Raw genomic sequence first — 23858 nt, forward strand, 5'->3', positions numbered from 1 at the left:
GGCCCGGTCCTCCCTCCGCTACCTGTTCATGCTTAAAAACATACATTTGACCAGCAAGCATGGTTTGCAGGTGAGCGGACCCGTTCGTGTGTGTGTGCCCTTGGCAGTCCTAACCATCTTGTGCCTGTCAGTGAGATTATGGAGTGCTCCATCTACCTAATGTGGCAGAGCTGACAGCTGGGTGCCTCGTCCTCAGTGTGTTCCTGTGTGACGTGAACACACATGCGCAAGCACCTAACCAGGACGCACGCACATACACACTCTTACACACCCCCCACACCAAAATTCCAAAGTGTCTCCCACTCAACAACATAGGATCTAAACTGTCTGGTCCTCCTCCTCCATAAAGTATCAAAGCAGAGACACCAGGTCTCTATAAAACAGTGTTCAGTGTCTTTAAATGTCTGCTGTGCTCCTCATTAAGCAAACAGAGATGCCATATCAGCTGTAAGTGTCCTTTAATTGCCTGTTAAACCAGAGAATTGTTTCTCTCCCACACACACACACACGGCTGCGTATTCTAAGACATGCCTGTTGGGGGAAAAAACTACTCTACATGTGTATAATGTAACATTGGGTGCGTCCCAAAAGGCACCCTGTTCCCTATATACAGTAGTGCACGGCTAAGGTCAAAAGTAGTGCACTAAATAGGGAATAGGGTTCCATTTGGAATGCGTACTTGATGTAATAGCAGCTTAGCAAAGCTTTCGGTGTGGAGGACTGTTTCCAGTTCACCTTTGATCTCAGGCACGATAAAAGGCTAGTAAACACAGTGCTGCTCTGTGAGTCGGTTAAAACCTTATTTTTTTTTGCTGAGAGTCGAGTCTGGGAAAAGCAGTCTAGGCACGAAGGTAGGCGTCCACACTACATGAGGGGTCTACATAAGCTATAGGGGGTGCATGTTTGAAATGTGGGACAGGGTGAGTAAGTCCAAGTTAATGTGTTCTGAGAAGGGAATGTCTATATGTGCTTGGGTAAAGGTAGAAATGTTAAACAGGTGGGAGAGTGAGAATATACAGCATGTATTTTTGTGGCTCTGGGCATGTGAGTGAGACGATTTGAGTGTAGTATGAGTGTAGTTGTGCGAGACAGAAAGTGTGCACTACATGTGTCATATGAGCATGCGAGTGTGTATCTGACCCCTCTATAAGATCCCTGTCACAGCCGGGGCAGCGTTGTGTTGCTGTATACCTGTGGCTTCCTGCCTGCCCGGCGCCCGCTGGGTTGTTTTAGCGTAGCTGTCAGAGGGGCCGTGGGAACATACAGTGACCTGGCCCTGACAGTCATTAGTGTCATGTCCAGTCCCTACTTCTGGTAATGGGGGTCAGCTAGCAGACCTTACCACCCCTAAGGGCTCCTCTGGGGCCAGGGCAGGCAGCTGACACACCACGAGAAGAAAGGAAAGAATAGAGATTTACCCTATTTACTCAGTAGAGAAGAGGAAAGGAATTTAACAGAACATATCTGCTGTGCTATTGGGTGAACCTGTTTCTCAGCATGAGAAGGACAAGGGGAGCCCATAGCTCTCTCCAGTCTTCGGCCACATCTAGCCATCTCCCATCCCTCAAGGGCTACTCAAAAGGGAGCTGCGAGCGGGCTACATAAGGCTAAATACTGATGTTGGGCCTCGCGACCCTGACCTGCTCATCACAAACTTAATTTGAACTTACTCTTACCTGTTGTCTGCTGATTTCGTCCTTATTTTGGGTGGAAATATGAGACAAAATATCCTCAGAAAGGTGTTATTAACCCGCATGTCTCTGTGTGTGGCTATCATAATTTGCTCATCATCCCCTAAGGCAAGCACATAATGATGAAAGTACACGCGATGCATACCAACCAAAGTCAAAGCGCTTTACATGGTTTTGTGCATGTACAAGGTGATTGAAATCCCCACAGCATTACCAGCGTTTTGAAAAGTTAAATAATAATAGTACTTTCTGTGGACATTTTTTTCGACCCAAAGGACCAATCGCACAGACAACCGGTAGAGTAAGTTAAAATGCTATATATTATCTGGCTTGTAAGAGAACTTTACAAGTGTTTGCAGTGCTTTAATTCAGACTTTGTACCCAGAAAGCTGGTATCAGACTGATTTATTAGGCAACACTGGGCCATGACAAAAAGGTAAGGAAGGATGGAGAGAAGAGGACAGGGAGGGAGGAAGAGAGGAGGGAGAGTGGAGGAGGGTAGAAACAAAGGTCAGCTCTATCTAACAGAACAATCACTTTGAGATTATGTTACAGATCACCAAAAAAGAGGAGGATATGCTTTTTGTTTGTGTGTGTGCACGTGTGTACAGAACAGAACGTTTTCAGGGTTGGCACTGGAGGTCTGTAGGAAAATACATTGGCACCCAGCAGATTCTGTGAAGCGCAAAGTCTAACCTGCAGGAGGCTGCTAGAGAGGTGGTCTCTCCACCTGTATGACTGGCTGGACAACTGTAAACATGGGTCTCTCTCTGTCCCTCTGGGTCCTCTGCTGTTAAACAGACCTGATGGGGCTCGCCACCAAGACGTTGAGCCACCTCTGACCTCGGTCTCTGGTTCTTACCTGCAGGTCCTTGATGTTGGGGAAGGGGATGCCGATGGTGACCACTGCTCTGGCGTTGTCGTCTGTGAAGTCCAATCCTTCACTCACCTTCCCTCTACACACTGCCATCAGCAGAGCTCCATCTGCGGGGGCAGAAACAACACCAAAGGTACCCAACACCAAACATTTTATAACTGTTTGTACACAGCTAATCAATGCTGAATTAACCAATTGGTGCTCTGTAATCCCTGGCAGAGAAGAGATAGACAGACAAAGATAGAGACAGAGAGAGAGAAGAGAGAGAGAGAGATAGAATGAAATAAAGAGACACAGCCCAGTCTCACCTCTGTCCCCTGCAAACTCTCCACTGATTCTGATGGCATCATAGTACATCTGCAGCAGCTCATCAAAGTCTCCCTTCCCTCCTCCTCTGGGCTCTGTGATCACAGTCTTCCTCTCCTCCAGCTTCTCCCACAGCCCTGTGTTGGTCCAGCGATCACGCAGCTTGTCCAGCATCTAGGAAAACAGAACACCAGCAAACTGATCAGGGCTTCATGCATGCATCAACAATATTAAACAATGTGATTTGTTCATATCTTTTTCAATTCATATTTTTGTTACTAATTTTCCAAACTCAGTCATCAGCAAATTCCTGAAGTCTACACTACATAACCTTCCAATAAATAAATAACTATCAATTGGTGCCAACATGAATCAGGCTTGGCACCACTATGGGATAGAAGCTATTCTTCACATGGGTCTTAATGACCTAATGAAGCAACAGAGCAGGAGTTGAAACTATAGTAAACAGGAGGAAAAACTAGGGCCATATTAGACCAAGAAATGTGGTCCACATTAGAGCACGCTGAGAAAACCTTTCACATAGCAGCATAATATACTCCTCTCACAGGACATACAGAGAAATAGGTTTCCAGGTTTCCTTTCTACAACTCTAAACTGTTTTTAGAGTTAGTGGGTGCACCTTGAATCTGTTCAGGAATACACAGTACAGTACACTGTCCTTACAGCTTGGCATCCAGACACTGCAGGTATGTGTATGTGTGTGTGTGTGTGTGTGTGTGTGTGTCTTAAAGTCTGAAACAAAGTTCACAGCATGATGGCACGTGAAGCTCCTCCGCCCCCCAACCCCCCAGCCAGCCGCTCTCCCCTTTTTGCCCTCCCATGGCTCAGTTCCCCCCTCCCTTTCCTCCACAGAGTTGAAGCGTTTAAACTCCTCTCCTCCATCCGTAATAAAATCACTGTAGCTGTGGTTAGTGCAAAAAGTCACGATCTCTCCTGGGAGGAACATTGATCTAAAAGCCCTCTCCTCGTCAGCTCCTAGCAGAGATCTAGTCATGTCTCCACCGCAGCGGATTATTCACATGGCTTCACAATCAAAGAGCATCTTCATTGGTTTGGAAATGTGTTCGAAGGGTTAAGTAGAAGTTATTTTCGTCTTGCAGTCAGCAGGAAAACTTCTCACAACAGGGCAACAGGGCTGGGTTTGCTCCTGGCTACAGGGGGAAGGCCGAAACAGAGGGGATTTTCATACAGGCCTTGCTGTCCCTGTTAAGTGAGATACAGAGAGAGACTAGGACAGAGAGATTGACCAAAAGGGAGGGGGAGAAATTCAAAGAGCGAGATGGGGAGAGAGCTGAAAGGGAGGAGGGGGTGTTTGTTTGGGCCACGTTATCCCTTGTTAAGTGTAAACGTGCTGTTTACTGTCAGTGAGCAGCGGCGTACTCATCAGAGACGATACCCAAAAAGAATCCAGGCAGTACATGGTTTAGGACAAATAATTATGTACGAAAAAAATATATAAGCAGTTAGTAGGTTACTCTAACAAAGTGAGAAAAGGGAAATGAAACATTACAAGAGGGTGGATGGATGGATGGTTCCTCTAGTTCCTGGCACACTAAGGTGACTGACTAGCTATAGCCTGCCTGTGATTGTGAAATGAAGCAGAGGCGGATTTCATTAGGTCGCCTCACTTAGCGTCACAAAACAAACGGGAGGGCCGGGAAACAGAAAAGTTTCCATCAATAAAACATGACACTTTCACAAAACCCTCAGCTTTACATCGACAAGGCCCCCCGCTGGTCTTTTAGCAGCTTTTCGTTCATCAACCACCACCACGACTCCTCCACAAAACTGGTTGTCCCAACAATTGCTTTCCGATCCAATCCTGACTGAAAATGGGCGAATTATTAAATGTTATGTACTTTAGGATGTGAAACAAAACAGTCATTATCTTCCATGCTGCACTTGAGGAAGACCAGAGGAGAGGCCGATTCAAGGAGGAAGGGAAGAGGGGGGAAAAAAGAGGGTGAAAAAGCTCCCAGCAAGGAGGGGAGAGGAGACATGCGAAGTTCATTCTCTTGCTGATCTAATTGATGGTCTGGGTCACTGTAGTCAGCATCTTGGATTGTTCTTTATGTAGCCGACGTAAACTTCTGCCAGGGAACAGCGAGTAACCTGATAACAAGGGAAGCGTAACCCAATAATAAAAGGCCAGCCAGGGCTCTTAAAACACAGGGTATGCGTCACAAATGGCACCCTATTCCCTATATAGTGCACTACATTTGACCAGAGGCCTATGGGACATGGTAGTAGTGCATTATATAGGGAGTAGTGTCCCATTTGAGACACAGAAGGAACACATGCACTTGAACAGCACAAACGGTCCTTGTACAGAGCTTGTTGTTTACATTCCCTGAGCTGTAATTTGTAAAGTCCTTATAAAAGCGGAGGGTGAAATACAATCCAGTCAGTGCCACTCCAGCAGGAGCCCCTTGGCTTGCAGCAGGGCCCAGGGTAATGGTCCCTAATGTTTTTATCTCTCAGACACTAAGAGTAAACATCACTCTGGCTGTGAACCAAATAGAACCCTACTCCATTTATAGTGCACTATTTTTGACCCGGACCATAAAAGTTGTGTACTTGATAGGGAACAGGGTGCCATTTGGGACAAACACTCTGTGTCTTGTTGCCCCGACTGATGCTGCCATTTAATTACGAGCACATTTTCCTTAATCTTGACTGAGTAGAGCCGGGTTCAAAGGTGACGAGGCGAGGCAGGGCAGAGAATAGGCAGGGAGCATAGACATTAAAACCAGTAGCTAGTGATAGCGCTGACGTCATCCACGTATTCCTATGCAACCGATGGTGCATGAAGCCGGAAGTATTTGAATTTGAAGCGCGCCATATCGCTGAACCTTATACCTCAGTGGGCTGAATGGCACAACGCCCGTCTAAAAACATTTTGTTTGGCCATTCTGGCGATCATAATTTACATAGGCTTTCTAGGGCAGACCAGGGCTTTTGGCACCGCTAGGTTGCTACTCAGTAGCCGACCATCAGAGCTCGTGACTTCAGACCGGACACTGGGGACCTGGCAGGGAGACAAGGAGGGCTGGCTAAGTCTAGGAGAGGAGACTGTGCTACACTACTTTATGGAAAGGCAGGCAGACAAATGACAATCACCTAGCTATTCATCTAGGCTCGTCTCCTCTGCCAGACAGCTCACCTTGACCTCCAACTGATCCAACAGCTAATGACAGCTAATGAAATGTTGCAAGAACTATGTACAAGCAACCTATGAACACCAAAGAGAGGACCTGTGTAGAGTTTATGCTTCTGAGTCCACACGTAGTACAGAGAGTATGAATGGAAGGACGCCATGGTGTGCCATGGTGTGTGTAACTTGGCCATGACTCATTTAAGGGCATTATCTGACAGGGAGGTGGTGTATCTACTGGGCTCACATTGGTCTGGGGCGGTCTACTGAAGCGCTATGGCAAATGTCAATCTGCACACTCGGCTGGTGCCCAGGTGCACAAACACGACAGGAACGACCCAGCGCACCCCCACAGAGGATAAACCACCACACACATTTCAAAGTAAAATGGCTCCTTTTGAATTTAACGGTATTGTACTTAATTTAGACAAATATGAAGGAAATAGAAACTGAAGAAGGTTGCAAACATGGGAATCAAACCCCCGGCCCCAAGTGGCAATGTGTAGTCCACAACCACTGGCTCTCCAGCAGGGCAGTGCTAGCAGGCCCCTCATTCAAAACATGCCATAAGGTTCCACAGCAGCCCTGAGATGCTGTTGGTCCACACAACATGGAAAGAGGAGGACTACAGTATTTAGCCAGTCTCAGAGTAACAAACAGGCACAACTAACAGTGAATAATTCATGGCGATTTCTGGGTATGGTGTATGTGTGTGAGCGAGTCGCTCAGCTTCTGGTCATAAACAACATGGTAGAGTGGGCCGGATCTCTACTTTGTCTGGTCTGGAGGGTCGAGTGCCACTCTTAGGTATTGAAGTGTAGACTTCCTCTCTCTTTCGCACGTCTTCGCTCCCTCCATGCCCCCAAAATCTCCATATTTCACCTCTTTCCGCTCCCCCCAGTGTCGGTGGGCTGTGTTGCGACACGTCACTGTTCTCCTAGCGCCTGATAAATAATGGAGGTGGTCTTGGGCGACGGTAGTATTAATTAAACATTAACGGGAGACGTGTTGCAGCCTTGAATTATTCAGCCGTTTAAATATGACAGCAACAATCACACCAAGAGTGGTGCCACTGCTTCCACGCCACCTGCCACTGCCACCCCAACCCCTCCCCTGGTGTCCACACTTCGAGAGTGAAGTTTGGGCTGTCAAGTTAAGCATTGAAGATCTTCTTGGTGTCAATCTCTCCAGAATGGTTAGCTGTTAGTAAGCACAGACAGGGGTCTAAAGGGAAACTCCACTGCAAAACGCATTATCATGATGTTGTGGACGGTGACACTTTGCTTCTTGAAAGTCCAATATCTTGAAAACGTGACCACTGACATGCAAAACATTTTGGGACTGTATCAACAATGGACTAATGAAAAAAATATAAAAATATAGTTTGAGTGGAACTCCCCTTTAATGCTTTGCCTCCTCAACGCTGTAGCTTAGTGAAACATTTAGCCTACAACAGCAGTTGTTTCCACTGTAAAAGGCCATATAAAACATCATCTCAGCTGGAACATTAAAGACGGATATGTGCCTGTCTGAGCCCACAAACACAGACACACACTGTAGAGATGACCGCACACCTTACGCTGAGTAATAATCTCGAAGTGTGACTGGGAGACAGCAGGGCGGACGTGTGTGTGTGTGTGTGTGTGTGAGAGCATGCCCCCAGCCTCATCCTCAGCCCCCTTCAGGCGCCAGCGCGGCTGCGTCTTCACAGACAGCTAGGCGACATCACTCCTAATGGCCCTTATCTCAATCTGCTTTAAAAGCATCTTGCGTTTCCCTGCAATCTTTTAACCTCTGCAAATCCCAGTTTTTAATAAACCCACCTCTCCACCCCTCTCTTCTCAACCCCCAATGGTGTGTTTTGTCCCTTTCCTCTAGCGGTGCGTCCAGACGGCGAGGCGCGGGCAGAGGGGTACCGTGGTTTTAATGGGCATTAACTGGGGGGCTGTTGAGGCTCAAGTGCTACAAACCACAGCTCCAGGAGGGTTCTGGGAGATGTCTGAGTGTGTAATGTCTGCATGAGAGTGTGTGTATGCCCACACACACACGTGCGTGCAAGCGTGAGAGAGAGAACCTTTAACTGTGTGTTCTTGAGTTGTAATGTATGTTCTGTGTGCGTATGCACATTCAGAGTGTGTCTGCCAGGAGTGTGTGTATCTGTCAGAGGGTGACAGACAGAGCCGAGAGGGAAGGAGGACGCCTCTACGGCCTTTGTGTGATCTTAGTACTGTGTGACTGGGGCCTCTGTCTCTCAGTACTGCAGCCTCTCCGATAGGCATCACCCAGACACACTGACAAGAGGTGAGCCTGGAGATGACCCATCCTCTGTCTCACACACACACACGACTCACCGGCTCCAGAGGGCCTCAGACTCTCCAATTAATACCCCAAGTAGCCCCTCATCTCTTCATCTTTAAGCTCCGAATGTCTGCACATTAAATATTAATGCACAGAGGACATAGAGCTCCTACACTAGCCATCAATAATACACAATATCCACCCAGTTGTTCTGTGGCTGTCTCTGCCTGCCTGGCGTCATGGCAGGGGGGGAAATGAGAGGGGAAAGAGACAAAACTGGATCCTAAGAGGAGACTGTCAGCTTTCCTTTCATATTCTGATATCATTGATATAGTCTCAACTGGATAGTCAGCTAGAGGAAAACCTGGAGCTTTGACAACACCAAAGGGTCAAATACAAACCATAGACCTATTGTATAAGCATAAAGAATGAGTGCAATGCAAGACACTAAACAGGCACACAAGTAGCCACACAAAGGTATGCAGCGCTATGCAAAAACGCTAACAAACCTTCACATGTAACACTCTCGTATGTGTGCACGTGTGAGCACCAACACGCCAACAGTGACATGAGTGAGCCAGCTGGTCCCTAAGTGGACTGGTGACAGAGACTGAATGGAAATCTATTATTGATGGAGGAAAGCATAACAAACAAAGGAGGACCAAGTATTTATCAATGGGCCCTTAGAAGTGTCTGGTTAACTGAAAGGGGATACAGGGTTTTATGTAAGGTATTTGTTAGCTTACCGCTATTTAAGAGATAACTATTAACTCTACATTATAGCTGCTCACCATATATGGACTCTTAGGACCTCTTCCTTTGTCACTCAAATCAAAATCTAATTTTAATGGTCACATACACATATTTAGCAGATGTTACTGTGGGTGTTGCAAAATGCTTCTGTTCCTAGCTCCAACAGTGCAGTAGTATTTAACAATTCACAACAATACACACAAATCAGTATATACATATAACATGAGTAAAATAGTATGTAAACATTATTCAAGTGTACAGTCCCTTCAGAAAGTATTCAGAACCCTTTACTTTTTCCACATTTTGTTACGTTACAGCCTTATTCTAAAATGGATTTAATAGAAAAAAAATCCTCATCAATCTTCACACAATATCCCATAATGACAAAGCGAAAACAGGTTTAGACATTTTTGCAAAAGTATAAAAATTCAAAAACAGAAATACCTTATTTACATAAGTATTCGAACCTTTGCTATGAGACTCGAAATTGAGCTCAGGCGCATCCTGTTTCCATTGATCATCCTTGAGATGTTTCTACAACTTTATTCGAGTCCACCTGTGGTCAATTCAATTGATTGGACATGATTTGGAAAGGCACACACCTGCCTATTTAATTTTTTTATTTAACATTTATTTAACTAGGCAAGTCAGTTAAGAACAAATTCTTATTTACAATGATGGTCTACCCTGGCCAAACCCAGACAACGCTGAGCCAATTGTGCGCAGGCCTATGGGACTCCCAATTATGGCCGGATGTGATACAGCCTGGTTACGAACCAGGGACTGTAGTGACGCCTCTTGCACTGAGATGCAGTGCCTTAGACCGCTGCGCCACTCGGGAGCCCTCGGGAGTCTAGAGAAGGAAACCTGCTGAAGCTCTCAGGACCTCAGACTGGGGGCGAAGGTTCACCTTCCAACAGGACAACAACCCTAAGCACACAGCCAAGACAACGCAGAAGAGGCTTCAGGACAAGTCTCTGAATGTCCTTGAGTGGCCCAGCCAGAACCCGGAATTGAACCCGATCGAACATCTCTGGAGACCTGAAAATAGCTGTGCAGCGACGCTCCCCATCCAACCTGACAGAGCTTGAGAGGATCTGCAGAATGGGAGAAACTCCCCAAATACAGGTATGCCAAGCTTGTAGCGTCATTCCCAAGAAGACTCAAGGCTGTAATCACTGCCAAAGGTGCTTCAACAAAGTACTGAGTAAAGGGTCTGAATACTTATGTAAATATGATATCAGAAGCAGAGCTGCCATGTCTGTCGGCGACATCTTATGCATCTTTCTGTTGAAATCAAACAAAATGTCTCTACTCTACTTATTAACTCAACTTCCTTCTCATACCAATTGTGCCAAATGTGCTTATACACAGCAAGGATGGCATAAGAGTACATTAAAACGTTCAAACTCAATATGTGGTCTCTAGCCCCTCCTGGTGGTAAACGGTAGGAGCTGAAGACGTTTTTAAACAAGAGAAAGAGTGGTGAGTGAAGGATCACATCAGCTCAGTGGTTCTTAAGCAAAACGTTTTGCATACGGAAAACAAAAATCAATTGGAAATGTTTCAAACCTCCCCGAACTAACTTTAGCAAAGAGACTGGTCTTACCTTGTAGGAGGGCAAAAAGCAGAGCACTCCCCTTCCAACGGCCTGGCAGACCCTGAGCAGCAGGGCTCCCACCTCATCCTGGAAGGCATAGGTCTCAGCATGCTGGAAGGTGGCACACAGCTTCCTCCCCTGGGGCCCAGAGCCCAGCGTACCCACCCACACCTGGCGGAAGGACAGGGACACGTCAGACACTGACTGAACACACTGAGCAGGGGTATACCAACTGACAAGCATGCAGGATTTGACTGTTTATACATTGAGGGGGTAAAGATGCCCTTCTGTCAGGATCAAATTCATGAAGGACAAGACCCAGTCAAATCTTATTGGTTTGGGCTTTTTTTGCTTGGCTACATAGTCCAGTTCCTTTCTGAGCATAGTTAATCATCAATCAGACTGTTTCTGGATACTATGATAAAATCACCACCCAGAACATCAGTTGAGAGGCTGAAATGAAGGCAGAGATTTCTACTGACCTGTGACTTGCTGATGACGTGGCTGGCCTCTAGCTGGATAGAGAACTTGACCCCCAGCTCTGAGGAGAAGGATCCCATAGGAGACAATGTGCCTGAGGTCAGCACGATGCTGTGAACACTGTCCGAAAGGTCTGAGAACGCCTGTCACGCGCGCGCACACACACACACACACACACACACACACACACACACAAAGACCACACCCCTTAGGACATGCAGCGCTCAAAGTAATATAATAATACGCTACTTTTGAGTAACAGCTACTTCCCCCCCCCAAATAAACGGTATACAGTACATCCTCCCTGCTACTCACCACAGCAGGGTTGAGGCACCAGAAGCTGAGTGTGTGTACGAGGGTCTTGGTCTTGGCACTGTGGCGTCGGCGGTTGGGCCTGGCGAAGAAGCCCTGAGCATCTGGCACGTCTGGAGCAGTGGTCCAGGTGTAGGACTGCTGCAGCGCCACGCGGTAGTCCTCTGCAAACCTGACCACGAGAACATGACCACGACAGAAGTGTTCGTCAGTGATCGAAAAGTGTTTGTATAATGTATTTTGTAGTATGTTCTTGTGTTGCTCTTGTTTTTCCACCCTGACTACAATACACATTTTCCAATTAAGACAATACAAATATTGACTGATTGTTAAAGACTTGTTCACAGACTGCCTCTGACCTGCTCTTATCCCTGTAGAGGAAGTCCAGCACCATGAAGAGACTCTTGAGGACAGAGGAGCTGGCTGAGCTGATGGTGGGGACCTCCACTGTGTCCTCTTTCCCGTTCACCAGCCCAACTCGCTCCTCCTTCTCCAACACCGCTGCCAGGTGTTTCTATACCGGGGGAGAGATGAGGGAGGGAGAGAGATGGGGAGAGAAAAGAGAGATGCTGTAGACCTCCTTTCTAAACACACAAACCTTGAAACAAAAAAGAAAAAGGGGGTGAAAGTGAGAGATCAAAAGACAGGGACTGAGAGACAGGTGAGCGGAGACCCAGGTGGTCAACAACATTATCTGACCTGCAGCATGGCAAAAGTGTCAGCAGTGATGCCCATGGTGTGGAAGAGTCCCAGAACCTCCTTGCCGTTCCACACCTTACAAGACATCTCATACTCCCTTTCAGCCAGAACACTGCAGCTCTCCTGCATCCAGCTACACCACAGGAGGAAGAGACAGACAGACACAGACAGACAGACAGACAGACAGACAGACAGACAGACAGACAGACAGACAGACAGACAGACAGACAGACAGACAGACAGACAGACAGACAGACAGACAGACAGAGAGAGAGAGAGAGAGAGAGAGAGAGAGAGAGAGTGAGAGGACGCCATCTTAGAAATACTGTTTGATATTGAGGAAAGTCTAGTGAAGATATTCTTTAGAAGTATTGATTACATTTAAATAAATGTTTAACCAAGACGGTTTGATTAGACCAGTTGTGCTTGTGCTGGCCTAGAAAGAAAAACATGCACCAGGAATAGACAGGTAGAGAAACACTGCTGTAGTTTCAGTAGGGGAGGAGGTGATGAGAGGGAGGTCTTACCTGAGCAGGCTGCAGCAGAAGACCCAGAGGGGTTAGAGTCTACCTAGAGGGGTTAGGGTCTACCTAGAGGGGTTAGGGTCTACCTAGAGGGGTTAGGGTCTACCCAGAGGGGTTAGGGTCTATTTACTTGAGCAGGGAGCAGCAGAAGGCACGTAGGGGTTCGTGGTTGGAGCGTCTGATGTTATGGGTCACCATGCCGTCCAGCTCCTCCCGGGCAGACAGCAGCTGGGGTTTGTTCAGGGTGTAGCTGGCACTCTCCCTGGCACAGTCCTCTATGTTGTGGGCCTCATCCAGAACCACGATCTGACCCTTCAGGTTGATCTGCATCTGCAGGGGGGGAGAGGGGAAGGGCAGGAGGGGAAAATATGACATACAGAGACAGATAGCCTCCCCTCACTCCTTTTCTCCCCCAGTAGACATGCAGTGGGTTTGACCAGGTGGTGGTCAAAGAATATGTTCAGCTAAAAGTAAAGGATAACACATCTATACTTCAATGTGTGAAACCACCTTTCTTCTGGCCTACATCCTCATCCCTCACTCCAACAACAATTCCCTCCATCCCTCGCCCCACCCTGCATCCTCCTCGCCCCAGCCCGACTCACGCTCTCCCTGATGAGGGGGTCCAGTAGGTAGTTGTAGGGACAGAAGACGATACAGGCTTCCTGCATGAGGTCCCTGGCAGCGTAGTAGGAGCAGGCCCTCAGCCGGCCCCCCAGCCGAACCAGGTCCTCTATATCCCAGGCCTGGTGGAGACCATGGACCCACTGCAGTGTGTTCTGGTCCTGCATCTTGTGCACGCCGTTTTTGAAACGGCACGACACGCCCTGCGTGTGGTAGGAAAAAGAGAGAGGAGGGGTTGTTTTCATCCTTGACAATACACACATGAAAAGTTATTTACTTCACTTGAGGACCTCTCAGAACCGACACTTTGGTCAATAGACCTTCATCATGGTTTACACACATAATACATGAGTCTGTTGGTTGGAATTTACCCCCGCCCCAAACAATATTGTAACAAATTCCCTGAGATATTGGTAATGCCAGAAGAGTTGATGTTGGTATCAGCCTATATTGAGTGTGTGTATATGTCCGAAGACCCATTACCTGGTCATCAGAGGCGCCTCAAATACCACCATGCCACAACCAGCCAGCTCCCCAGTGACACACACACGTGATGACTATGCTCCGTTACCGCCAAAGGCATGGAAAATCAGCTATCAAAGCGGTGGGTGAGCCCTCACTTTCTGCCAGACATCAAGGATAAACTTCGGCACTTAAAACAGTTTTGTTTCAAACGGTTCAGTGTGTGTGTGTTTGTGCGTGTGTGTGGCGAAAGTGAAAGGATTAGCGTCCACTCAAGTAATTGTTATATTGGGGCAATGGCAGCTTAGGGGTGTGATTTGACTTCATGACTCCACAAAAAGAGAAAGCACAACAGAGGAGTCTTACCCAATTGAGCTCAGTCAAAGCCAGAAAGTGGGGTGTATAGTGTTGTAACAAGAGACTGGCTTTAGACAGGGCCTAGGGGACTGGAGAGTGGAGGGGGTGGAGGGATAAACAGGGCTGGTAGAAGTAGGATGAGTGCAATGGAGCTGTGGTCATTCTATCCTCTGGGGTTGTCGCGGGGACACCCATTCTCTGTAACAGATCAGGATGTGACACTGTCACTGTGTCGACTGTAGACTGAGGCGGACAGGACAGGTAGACACCTCTGGTGAAAGCGCAATAGGGGCTTATTATACAATCAGTCTCACATTTGTGTGTGTGTATGTGTGAGTAATAGGTGCTCATTACACTAGCCACCTCACCTTGAGGAGAACAGGAGTTAGGACCGTAACACTATAAAGAGTCTCCCATCAGACACAAAACCTGTCTGAAGCCTCGTCGTCCTGCTCGAGAGTCTGTCTGACCGATTGGGGATATTATGTAATTGCCACCCGGGGCGACGGTGACGGGGGTTGTCTGCCTGTCTTTTAACTGTGGGGTTGGGTTACGAAGCCTTTCTTTCTAGAGCTCAGAGGCGGCTCGAATTCACTCCCTTTAAGTGTCTGTCACTGGGATTAGAAACACCACTCAAACTCAGGATTGGAGGTGTGTGTGTTTCCATTTCTGAGGAGGAGTTGGTTTCCACATTTGGATTGGGGTAAATCTCCATTCAAAAGAATCCAATTCAGGCCCAACCACCTCCATTGAGAGGTAACAGGGCAACACTAATGTAGCCTATCTAGGAGCTGAGCTGGTCTAAGCCATAGGGTGGAGCAGGCCAAGAGGCCTTGACCTCGGCTCTACACAACAAGACCCTATTGGTGATACCAAGGAGGACATCATGTTACTACAAAGAATGGCGGTAGGTGAGCCAGAGGTTAGGGAAGCGGGCCAGCAATTGGACAGTCGTCAGTTAAAATTCCAGGTTTGATCAAAAAAAAGTGTGTATAGGGTTGCAAAGCTAACTGTAGTTTACCAAAATTACCGGAATCTTCAGTAATTAAGAGGAAACCTTGAATCACTTAAAAAAAGTATTCATATATAGTATTCATTTTTTATATCTGTGTCTATATTGGCCATGAGTTTCTAGCAGATAGACCAGACCATATGGTTCAAGAGAAAATTGCCTAATTAATTTAAAAAGCATCAACAATGGCATTATTTTCAATTAACTCTGCAACTTTTCCAACTATTGTCTATTTTCACAAATGCCTTCATTTTGATGCTGAAATATTAACAAATACATACTGACATAGTCAAATACATAAGTGTATAAAAAATATATAAAGGATATCATGAAACCCTCATATTAAACACCACAGATACTCACTACGTTGATGGTTTATATTTAGGAAAATGTTTTACAGATTTGTCATTCTATTCTGTATTTGAAAATCATATTTAATTATTTATAATGTTTAATATGTGATAAGGACACACAGAGGGCCAGAGATAATTACAGACACCTCTACAAATCTGAAGCACCAAAAGGACCAACCGGATGTCTTGTGATAGATTACATAAAATCCTTGAAAGATACACATTTTCTAGAAGTTTACTGGTAAACTTAGAAAAGTTTCTAGAAATATACCCTCCCTTTGTAACCCTATGTGTGTATTAGGTCTATGTATGTGTAGGTCTGTATGTGCTGTGTGTCTATACTCTACTCACATTCTTGGCTTCCAGCAGTTCCTTGCAGCGTTCGTTGCGGTTGGAATGAGGCACCACCTCTGGGTGAACACAGGTGTGGTCCCTACTGGACAGGATGGTCATGGGGGCGGAGGAGTAGAGCGTACGCTTCATCTCGTGGGCGATCTGAGTGATCTGTTTGTGGGTGCGCGTGCCGAAGAAGATCTTGGGGACTTGTTTCTTCTTGCCCTCTTTGTCCTTCTCCTTCTCCTTTGAAGACTTCCCCGCGGCTCCATTCTGGCCGCCTTTTGACGAGGCACAGGGGCAGAGAGAGCAGGACACCACGGGGGACTGGTGGACACATGGAGGAAGACATGGGGGGAGAAAGAACAAGATCAAGAGAGTTCTCTTTAATCTCTTCAATTTTACATTGCTCACTATAAAAAAAAGGTAATGACCAATACCAGACAACTGATGAATCTCTTAACTGGTGAACTCTATATGTTCTAGTAGTTAACATATAGGAAAGTATAGCAATAATGTGTATCCACATAATACTGCCTGTCAGCCATGGTTAGATGACATTCTCTGACTACTGAAAGCTGATATGTGGCCATTGTTGGGGATGTGAAAGTGTAGCTGCTTTTTAATTGGCTGTCAGTAACCACAGTGGATGTGTGGCGTCCCTTTCTCTTGACACACAGGTGAAGTGTAGCCGACAGCGCTGCTGAAACCAATACCAATCAGGTGGTGAGCTCTTTTAAGTGGGACACTCCAACCCTTTCAATAACACTAACATAAACCTTAAGCTTAGTAACTGCATAAGTCCTGCTTTTAAAATAATAAGAAGTCCCTCACTCTCTTCCATCTTTTACAATCTGGCACCAACCGGTTTATATCCCTCACCGTATAAAGGAAAGCTCAGGGTGTGTGTTACACCTCTCTGCCAGCAGATCAAGCTAGCTGAGCCTGTGGTGCTTCAGTTGAGACTAGAGGGGCCAGGCGGTTCAGGTAACCCTCCTTAACGCTCCTTCTCAAACCATTCAATATTACAATGTGTGTTAGGGGACCCTAACTGAGCTCAGCCACTTTTCCCTTGATTGAACAGGTATTCACTCTCACTCTCAGCATCACACATGGAGCAACAGGCAGCGGCGGTGGGTGGAACTGTCCAGTGTTGAATGAATGAGCCGCTGTGTGTCTGTTGCAGAGGGCAGGCAACACCATCAGGCCCCATTAGTTAGTTATCTACATTCCATTCCAGGGGGGTGTCTGCTCGCTCCTATGAGCCCAGCGAAGCCCCAAACCGTGTCGGTCTGCGCCTCGGATGGGGACAGGCATGTAAAGGGATACCCTTGTCAGCAGTTTCCTGCTGCTGCCTCTTGACAAGGGTCTCTTTTCAGCAGTGGCCCCCTCCCCCCACCTGTCGATGAATAAGTAATTATTTGCCATGATCTCGCCGTAGGAGGAGGGACATGCGGAGGGGCCTATTTAACGTGGCAGCAGCAGCAGGTAAGGTGATCAGGCTCTGTTGCCCAGGCGAGTAGCGGAGCCGCAAAGCCGACTAGTCTGTTCCAATGATCTGGCCCTGCTGTAACCTGATCCTACTAGGGGACCCTAGAGGCCCCTCTGTTTATTCATCATGTCAGCTCAGGGGTGGGGTTCTTTATCCCCTTGACTCACAGAAGCTGCCTCCCAAATGGCACCATATTACCTTGCTTGTGGCTTCTCCCTACAGTGTTCATAAGAAACCCCCTCAAAGATATCACTTGGTATGTTTCAAACAGTACTAGCGTCATCCTTATTGTCAGGGCAGCGACAGTCAAAACCATGCCCTGGATGTAGGTGTTGGTGTGGTTCTCAGTCACTCAGTATACTTTTGGCCACGTAGACCTAGCCGATTCCAGCCCTATGTGCTTTTGGGTTTCAGCATTGCACAGCTGACACCTGAGAGACAGTAATCTCACACTCCGGGGGGCCAGGTAATGGTGGTGGGGGGTTGGCGGGGACAGGCTGGCTCTCTGGCGCCACTCGCTGGACGCCAATTTGCTCATCAGTCCTCAACCTTCAAGGTTCGGAATGCATTCCAGTGGGAGGTGGGGTGCACATAAAAAAACACACACACAGGGAGGGGGTGGGCTGGCTAAGTCTCAAAAAGATGACTGCAGTGCCATCCTGATCAAATACCTTAGGAGACATGACACAAACTAGCCATCACCCCTCTGCTCTGGAGTGAATCCCAAATGGCACGCTATTCCCTATATAGTGCATTACTTTTGAACAGGGCCCATTGGGCTCTAGTCAAAAGTAGTGGACTATGTATGGAATAGTGCCCCATTTGGGATGCACCCTGGTCTGCAACTGGCACAGGTGTGAGGTTGTGGGGCCCCCCGAATGGCCACCCAGCCCTCCCTCCTCAGAAAGCATGGGTTTATCCCTTTAGGTCCCAGGGCTCAGTAACCAGCAGGTGAACCCCATTCAATATTTATCCCTGGCTTTCACAGATCAGCGGCGAGGCGAGGCAAACCCTCTTAATTAAAAGTGGAGCTCTATCCCATCAAAGAGCCCCATTCATGACTTCAGTCAGCAGTTCACAGCAGAGAGGAGCCGTTCAGTTATCAGCTGGGGAACGCAAGATGAACAGCGGGAGGGAACTTTCTCCTCCTTCCACCTCCTCTTCATTTCTTTTTTACCCCCTTCTCCTCCTGCCTTATGCATTCTAAACACAACCTATATTACATGACACATTCACTTGGCACATAAGAAATGTGAGAACAATGCCAAATGGAGCACAGCCACAAATTAAATAGGCTATGCTGCCACCCAGTGGACACAATGTAGTACTTGGGTAGCGGAACAAAATTGTGTAGCTGTACAACACTAAAATACTTATCTTCATGGATTCTAATGGTTGGCATTAAAGTGGTAGTCAGTTGAGCTGATCCTAGATCAGCATTAAAAAGCAACATATCCTTAGTTAAAATAGATGTACTCACACAATAGTGTGCCTCAGGGGGCAGGTCCATCAGTTAGGGCTGGGCGATATGGCCAAAATAATTATCATATCACAATATTTTCCTCATTTTTAACGGTATGGCGGTATGGTTTTTATGTATTTTATGTTTTTGAATAATAAAACAGTTCTAAATATGTTTTATGAGTAGTGCATGAGCCTATGATGGAAACAAATGAATTCTAAGTGATTTGAATGGACTTTCTACATTTTGATGGTTTTATACTCAACCAAACTAAATCAAATCCAAGTTTATTGGTCACGTACACAGTTTAGCAGATGTCATAGCGGGTGCAGCGAAATACTTATGTTACTAGCTCCTAACAACGCAGTAAAATGTTAAACAATACATAATACCAAAAAAATAGGAAATCAAGAAATGTCAGAACTAGGTCACAACTGCCTGTGAAAGGAGTCCAATTTGTAGAACTTTTCATTAAATTTAGCACTGTATCAAAATATCTTTGTAGACGGTAAAAATCCATATCGGTATGTGGATCTGTACCGGTATACACAATATATTTCCCAGCCCTACCATCAGTTGAGCTGATCCTAGGTCAGCATTAAAAAGCAACATATCCTTAGTTTAGAATAGAAGTACTCACATAGTGCGCCTCAGGGGGAAGGTCCATCAATTTAGATCAGCACTTACAGGCAACTGGCAACATATCCTTAGTTAAGATACAGTAGACGTACTCACACAGCAGTTTCTATCAAGGGGCAGGTCTATAGTCTGTGCCTGGGTACTCAGCTCCACAGTCCAGGTCTGTGCTCCAGGCACTGGCCGCTCTCCTTCTGGCTCATCATCTATAAACACCACTCCCTGCTCCAAGCATCTCCTCTTACGACCCTGAGGGAAACAGAGAGTAAGGGTTTATGTTATTATTGACTGAATTTTGTACATTGTCCTATAAAAAACATAAAACACTAAGGGTGTATCATTATCAGCACAGGCCTGCATAGATTATAAGATCTTTATATCTTGTTTAAGTAGTTCCTGAGATGTCAAATACTTCTTTAGGCATTCAAGGCAGCAAAGAACTGAAAATCAGCAGACATGCAGATTTTGTATGCCCTAGAACTTGAAACGGGGACAAATCAGAATGGTTAAACTTATTGTTAATATGGCTACCCATAAAAATACATTAAATTCTATAAGGTGTCCTACCTTCTGCTCCATGGCAGGGGTGCGGATGCGTTTCCTATCAGGCTGGAAGTCATCATCCTCGGAGGTGAGGGAGGTCTGGACCTTGTCAGACAGACGAGAGGCTAGAGACTTGGGCTTGTACTCTTCTGGTGGTGGGGGCACTGAACAGACTGAGACAAAGGTATCAACATTTGTATTGAATTGAAAATGTACAAACTGAGCTGAGCTAGGGGATTGGGAATAAGACTTACACTGCAGTACAGATGGTTTTTCTCAATCCATTCCTGAGGTGATCCCAACGGGGTGCACATTTCTGTTCGAACTCAGCGCGAATACACTGTATTCAACTAATAAAATAATCACCAAGCCCTTCATTTGTTGAATCATATGTTTTATTAGTGCTGGGTTAGAATGGAAATATTCACCCCCTGGGCATCCCCCAGTCACACTGACTAGAGGTCGACCGACTATGATTTTTCAACGCCGACACCAATTATTGGAGGACCCAAAAAAGCCGATACCGGCTATTATTTTAAGTTAAAATAAGTGTTCATTCAGTATTGTAATTGTCATTATTATATATATATATTTGTAATAATGACAATTACAACAATACTGAATGAACACTTATTTTAACTTAAAATAATACATCAATAAAATCAATTTAGTCTCAAATAAATAATGAAACATGTTCAATTTGGTTTAAATAATGCAAAAACAAAGTATTGGAGAAGAAAGTAAAAGTGCAAAATGTGCCATTAAAAAAGCTAAAGTTTAAGTTCCTTGCTCAGAACATATGAAAGCTGGTGGTTCCTTTTAACATGAGTCTTCAATATTCCCAGGTAATAAGTTTTAGGTTGTAGTTATTATAGGACTATTTCTCTCTATACCATTTGTATTTCATATACCTTTGACTATTGGATGTTCTTATAGGCACTATAGTATTGCCAGCCTAATCTCGGGAGTTGATAGGCTTGAAGTCATAAACAGCGCAATGCTTGAAGCACAGTGAAGAGCTGCTGGCAAATGCAGGAAAGTGCCGTTTGAATGAATGCTTACGAGCCTGCTGCTGCCTACCACCGCTCAGTCAGACTGCTCTATCAAATCATAGACTTAATTATAATATAATAACACACAGAAATACGAGCCTTAGGTCATTAATATAGACAAATCCGGAAACTATAATTTCGAAAACAAAACGTTTATTCTTTCAGTGAAATACGGAACCGTTCCGTAATTTATCTAACGGGTGGAATCCCTAAGTCTAAATATTGCTGTTACATTGCACAACCTTCAATGTTACATCATAATTATGTACAATTCTGGCAAATTAATTACGGCCCTTGTTAGGAAGAAATGGTCTTCACACAGTTCGCAACGAGCCAGGCGGCCCAAAATGCTGCATATAACCTGACTCTGCTTGCACAGAACGCAAGAGAAGTGGCACAATTTCCCTAGTTAAAATGAAATTCATGTTAGCAGGCAATATTAACTAAATATGCAGGTTTAAAAATATATACTTGTGTATTGGTTTTAAGAAAGGCGTGGATATTTATGGTCAAGTACACATTGGTTCAACAACAGTGCTTTTTTCGCAAATGCGCTTGTTAAATCACCCGTTTGGCGAAGTAGGCTGTGATTCAATGATAAATTAACAGGCACCGCATCGATTATATGCAACGCAGGACAAGATAGTTAACTAGTAATATCATCAACCATGTGTAGTTAACTAGTGATTATGTTAAGATTGATTGTTTTTCATAAGATAAGTTGAATGCTAGCTAGCACCTTACCTTGGCTCCTTGCTGCACTTGCATAACAGGTAGTCAGCCTGCCACGCAGTCTCCTCATGGAGTGCAATGTAATCGGTCATAATCGGTGTCCAAAAATATCGATTGTTATGAAAACTTAATCGGTCGACCTCTAACACTGACCAACATAGTGGATGGCTAAGTGGTTAGGAATCTCACTATTACTGTTTCTCAACTAAGATTACCTGGGTCTGTGGGAGAAGATGAGCTCTGTGCCATCACTACCTCCGGTGAGCCTGTGAGGTCCACCACCACAGTGGCTAGTGCTTTGGGCCTGTTGTCTGGGACACTGGCGGGTTTGCTATGACAGGCACACTGACAGGGGGTGGTGACAGCTGGCTTCTTACCCTCTGTAGGACTGCTGCCGTCCTGTTCAAGCTTACCTGGACACACACAGGACATACATACTGGAATCATCATCACAGTTAACCTCAGAGACTATGATTTCTAGTATACAGCTGCAGAATATGCTACACTTGAATATACACTACATGCAGTAATGCTTTATGTGGACCAGAAATGTAAAATAAAAGCATTGCTTGTGAATGCAAATAAGCCAAGAATCAAAACTCATAAGAGGTTGCCTAAACAGCACCCTTACCATATTGTGCCTGCTGCCAGGCCAGGGCAGAGCAGAGCAGTGCTAGGCTCTTGCCACTCCCTGTAGGGCTCTCCAATAGACAGTGCTGTCCATGATTCAGCCCTCGCACTATCTGGGGAGACAATCACACAAAACAACAGGGGTTAGTCAGTCACACACTCAATAACAGACTGATAACACAGAGTAGGCTAACTACATACAGTATTTATGGGATATGGGGTGAATCTCAAAAGTTTTTCCACTCCTCAGATCTTATCCTCCAGTCTCCTTGCTTCCCTCTGACCTTTTAAGGAGAAGGCAAGGAGAGAGGACGAGTAATCAAGGAAAGACTTTTGAAAATCACCCATGGTTAAAAGTGTGTGATGCTTACACACTTACAGAGTTCATCATGGCCAGCTGCGAGGGGTAGGCTTTGCAAGGGAACTGTATCTTCACCCCTCCTATGGTGTACTCCACTGGGGGAGCAGCCATGGTGACTGCCTTGTCCAACTGGTATACTATCTGGGAAAAAAAATAAAAACAAGCTTGAAGCCAATAACGTTACATGTTGCTGCAACTGACAATATAATTCACATCAATTGGTCACATCCCCCTCACAATATGGCTCTGACTAGTTAACTAGCTAGATCTAGTTATGTGGTTTTTGCGAAATATAATTCTCTGCATCTAGTTACGGTAGCTTATCGAGCTAGCAAGCAATGTGTCATAACGCACACAGCAAAACTAACATCAAGCGCTAAAATGTGACGTTTGCTACTGGAAACAGACTGTTTGCTTCTTAAGGTTAGCTTAAGCTAAATTAACCGCTTTCACTTTTATCTGTGTGATTTGAAGTACTAGGTAACTAGCTAGCTGTCCTTGCTAGCTTGTATAGCCTCCATCTACCACAACTTTCAGCAAGCATAAACGAACTAGCTATTTACAATATCAATGAAATTCATGTTTGAATGGTGTTAATTTACCTTTGTATCTACAAATTTGATATACACGGCTTGTTAGCTAACTGTAAACATACCTGACTAGCTAGCTAGAAGTTCCCGCCGTGAAAGCAAGTCCCACAAACCAATCAGATTGTATAAAACATATTCGTCACGAAAAATGAGAGGTGACAGTAGCCAATTACCACAGAGCATTTGCTGGGGTCTCCCATGGGCTAGCAAAATATGAACAACCAATGTATAATTGTCTACATTATAACAGTTTTTTAAATAACATTATACATTATCATGCTAAATGTGTTTTTTTTATGGAGGACCAAACCTGCCATCATTATAAATGCATAAATAAATAAATGCACATATAAATGGATGAATGAATGCACACATAGATACATAATTATTTTAATAATTAATCCCACTTTCATTCCTTTTTATTATTTCTTCAGTTATTTATGTATTTCTTCCTCCAAATGATAATAAGCAAAAACATATTGGTGGTATCTAACACACCATAAG

At 45.4% G+C, this 23858-nt stretch overlaps 1 protein-coding gene across 1 annotated transcript in view; it reads right to left on the reverse strand.

Moving 5' to 3' along the window:
• The window catches only part of brip1 (BRCA1 interacting protein C-terminal helicase 1), a 31722-nt gene extending 8847 nt beyond the window's left edge, over window positions 1–22875 (reverse strand). The window contains exons 1-15 of the mRNA XM_038961785.1: window positions 22783–22875; window positions 22405–22516; window positions 21989–22186; window positions 20014–20162; window positions 19546–19695; window positions 15875–16183; window positions 13321–13542; window positions 12846–13045; window positions 12192–12324; window positions 11852–12006; window positions 11496–11664; window positions 11183–11323; window positions 10710–10871; window positions 2877–3048; window positions 2554–2675 (exon numbers count right to left, since the gene is read on the reverse strand). Of these exons, the coding sequence (XP_038817713.1) occupies window positions 2554–2675; window positions 2877–3048; window positions 10710–10871; window positions 11183–11323; window positions 11496–11664; window positions 11852–12006; window positions 12192–12324; window positions 12846–13045; window positions 13321–13542; window positions 15875–16183; window positions 19546–19695; window positions 20014–20162; window positions 21989–22186; window positions 22405–22516; window positions 22783–22875 (2487 nt within the window). The remainder of the gene's footprint in view (window positions 1–2553; window positions 2676–2876; window positions 3049–10709; window positions 10872–11182; window positions 11324–11495; window positions 11665–11851; window positions 12007–12191; window positions 12325–12845; window positions 13046–13320; window positions 13543–15874; window positions 16184–19545; window positions 19696–20013; window positions 20163–21988; window positions 22187–22404; window positions 22517–22782) is intronic.
• Between the last annotated feature and the right edge of the window lie 983 nt (window positions 22876–23858).

Source organism: Salvelinus namaycush, chromosome 23 (assembly GCF_016432855.1).
Source record: "Salvelinus namaycush isolate Seneca chromosome 23, SaNama_1.0, whole genome shotgun sequence".
In the NCBI taxonomy this organism is placed as follows: Eukaryota; Metazoa; Chordata; class Actinopteri; order Salmoniformes; family Salmonidae; genus Salvelinus; species Salvelinus namaycush.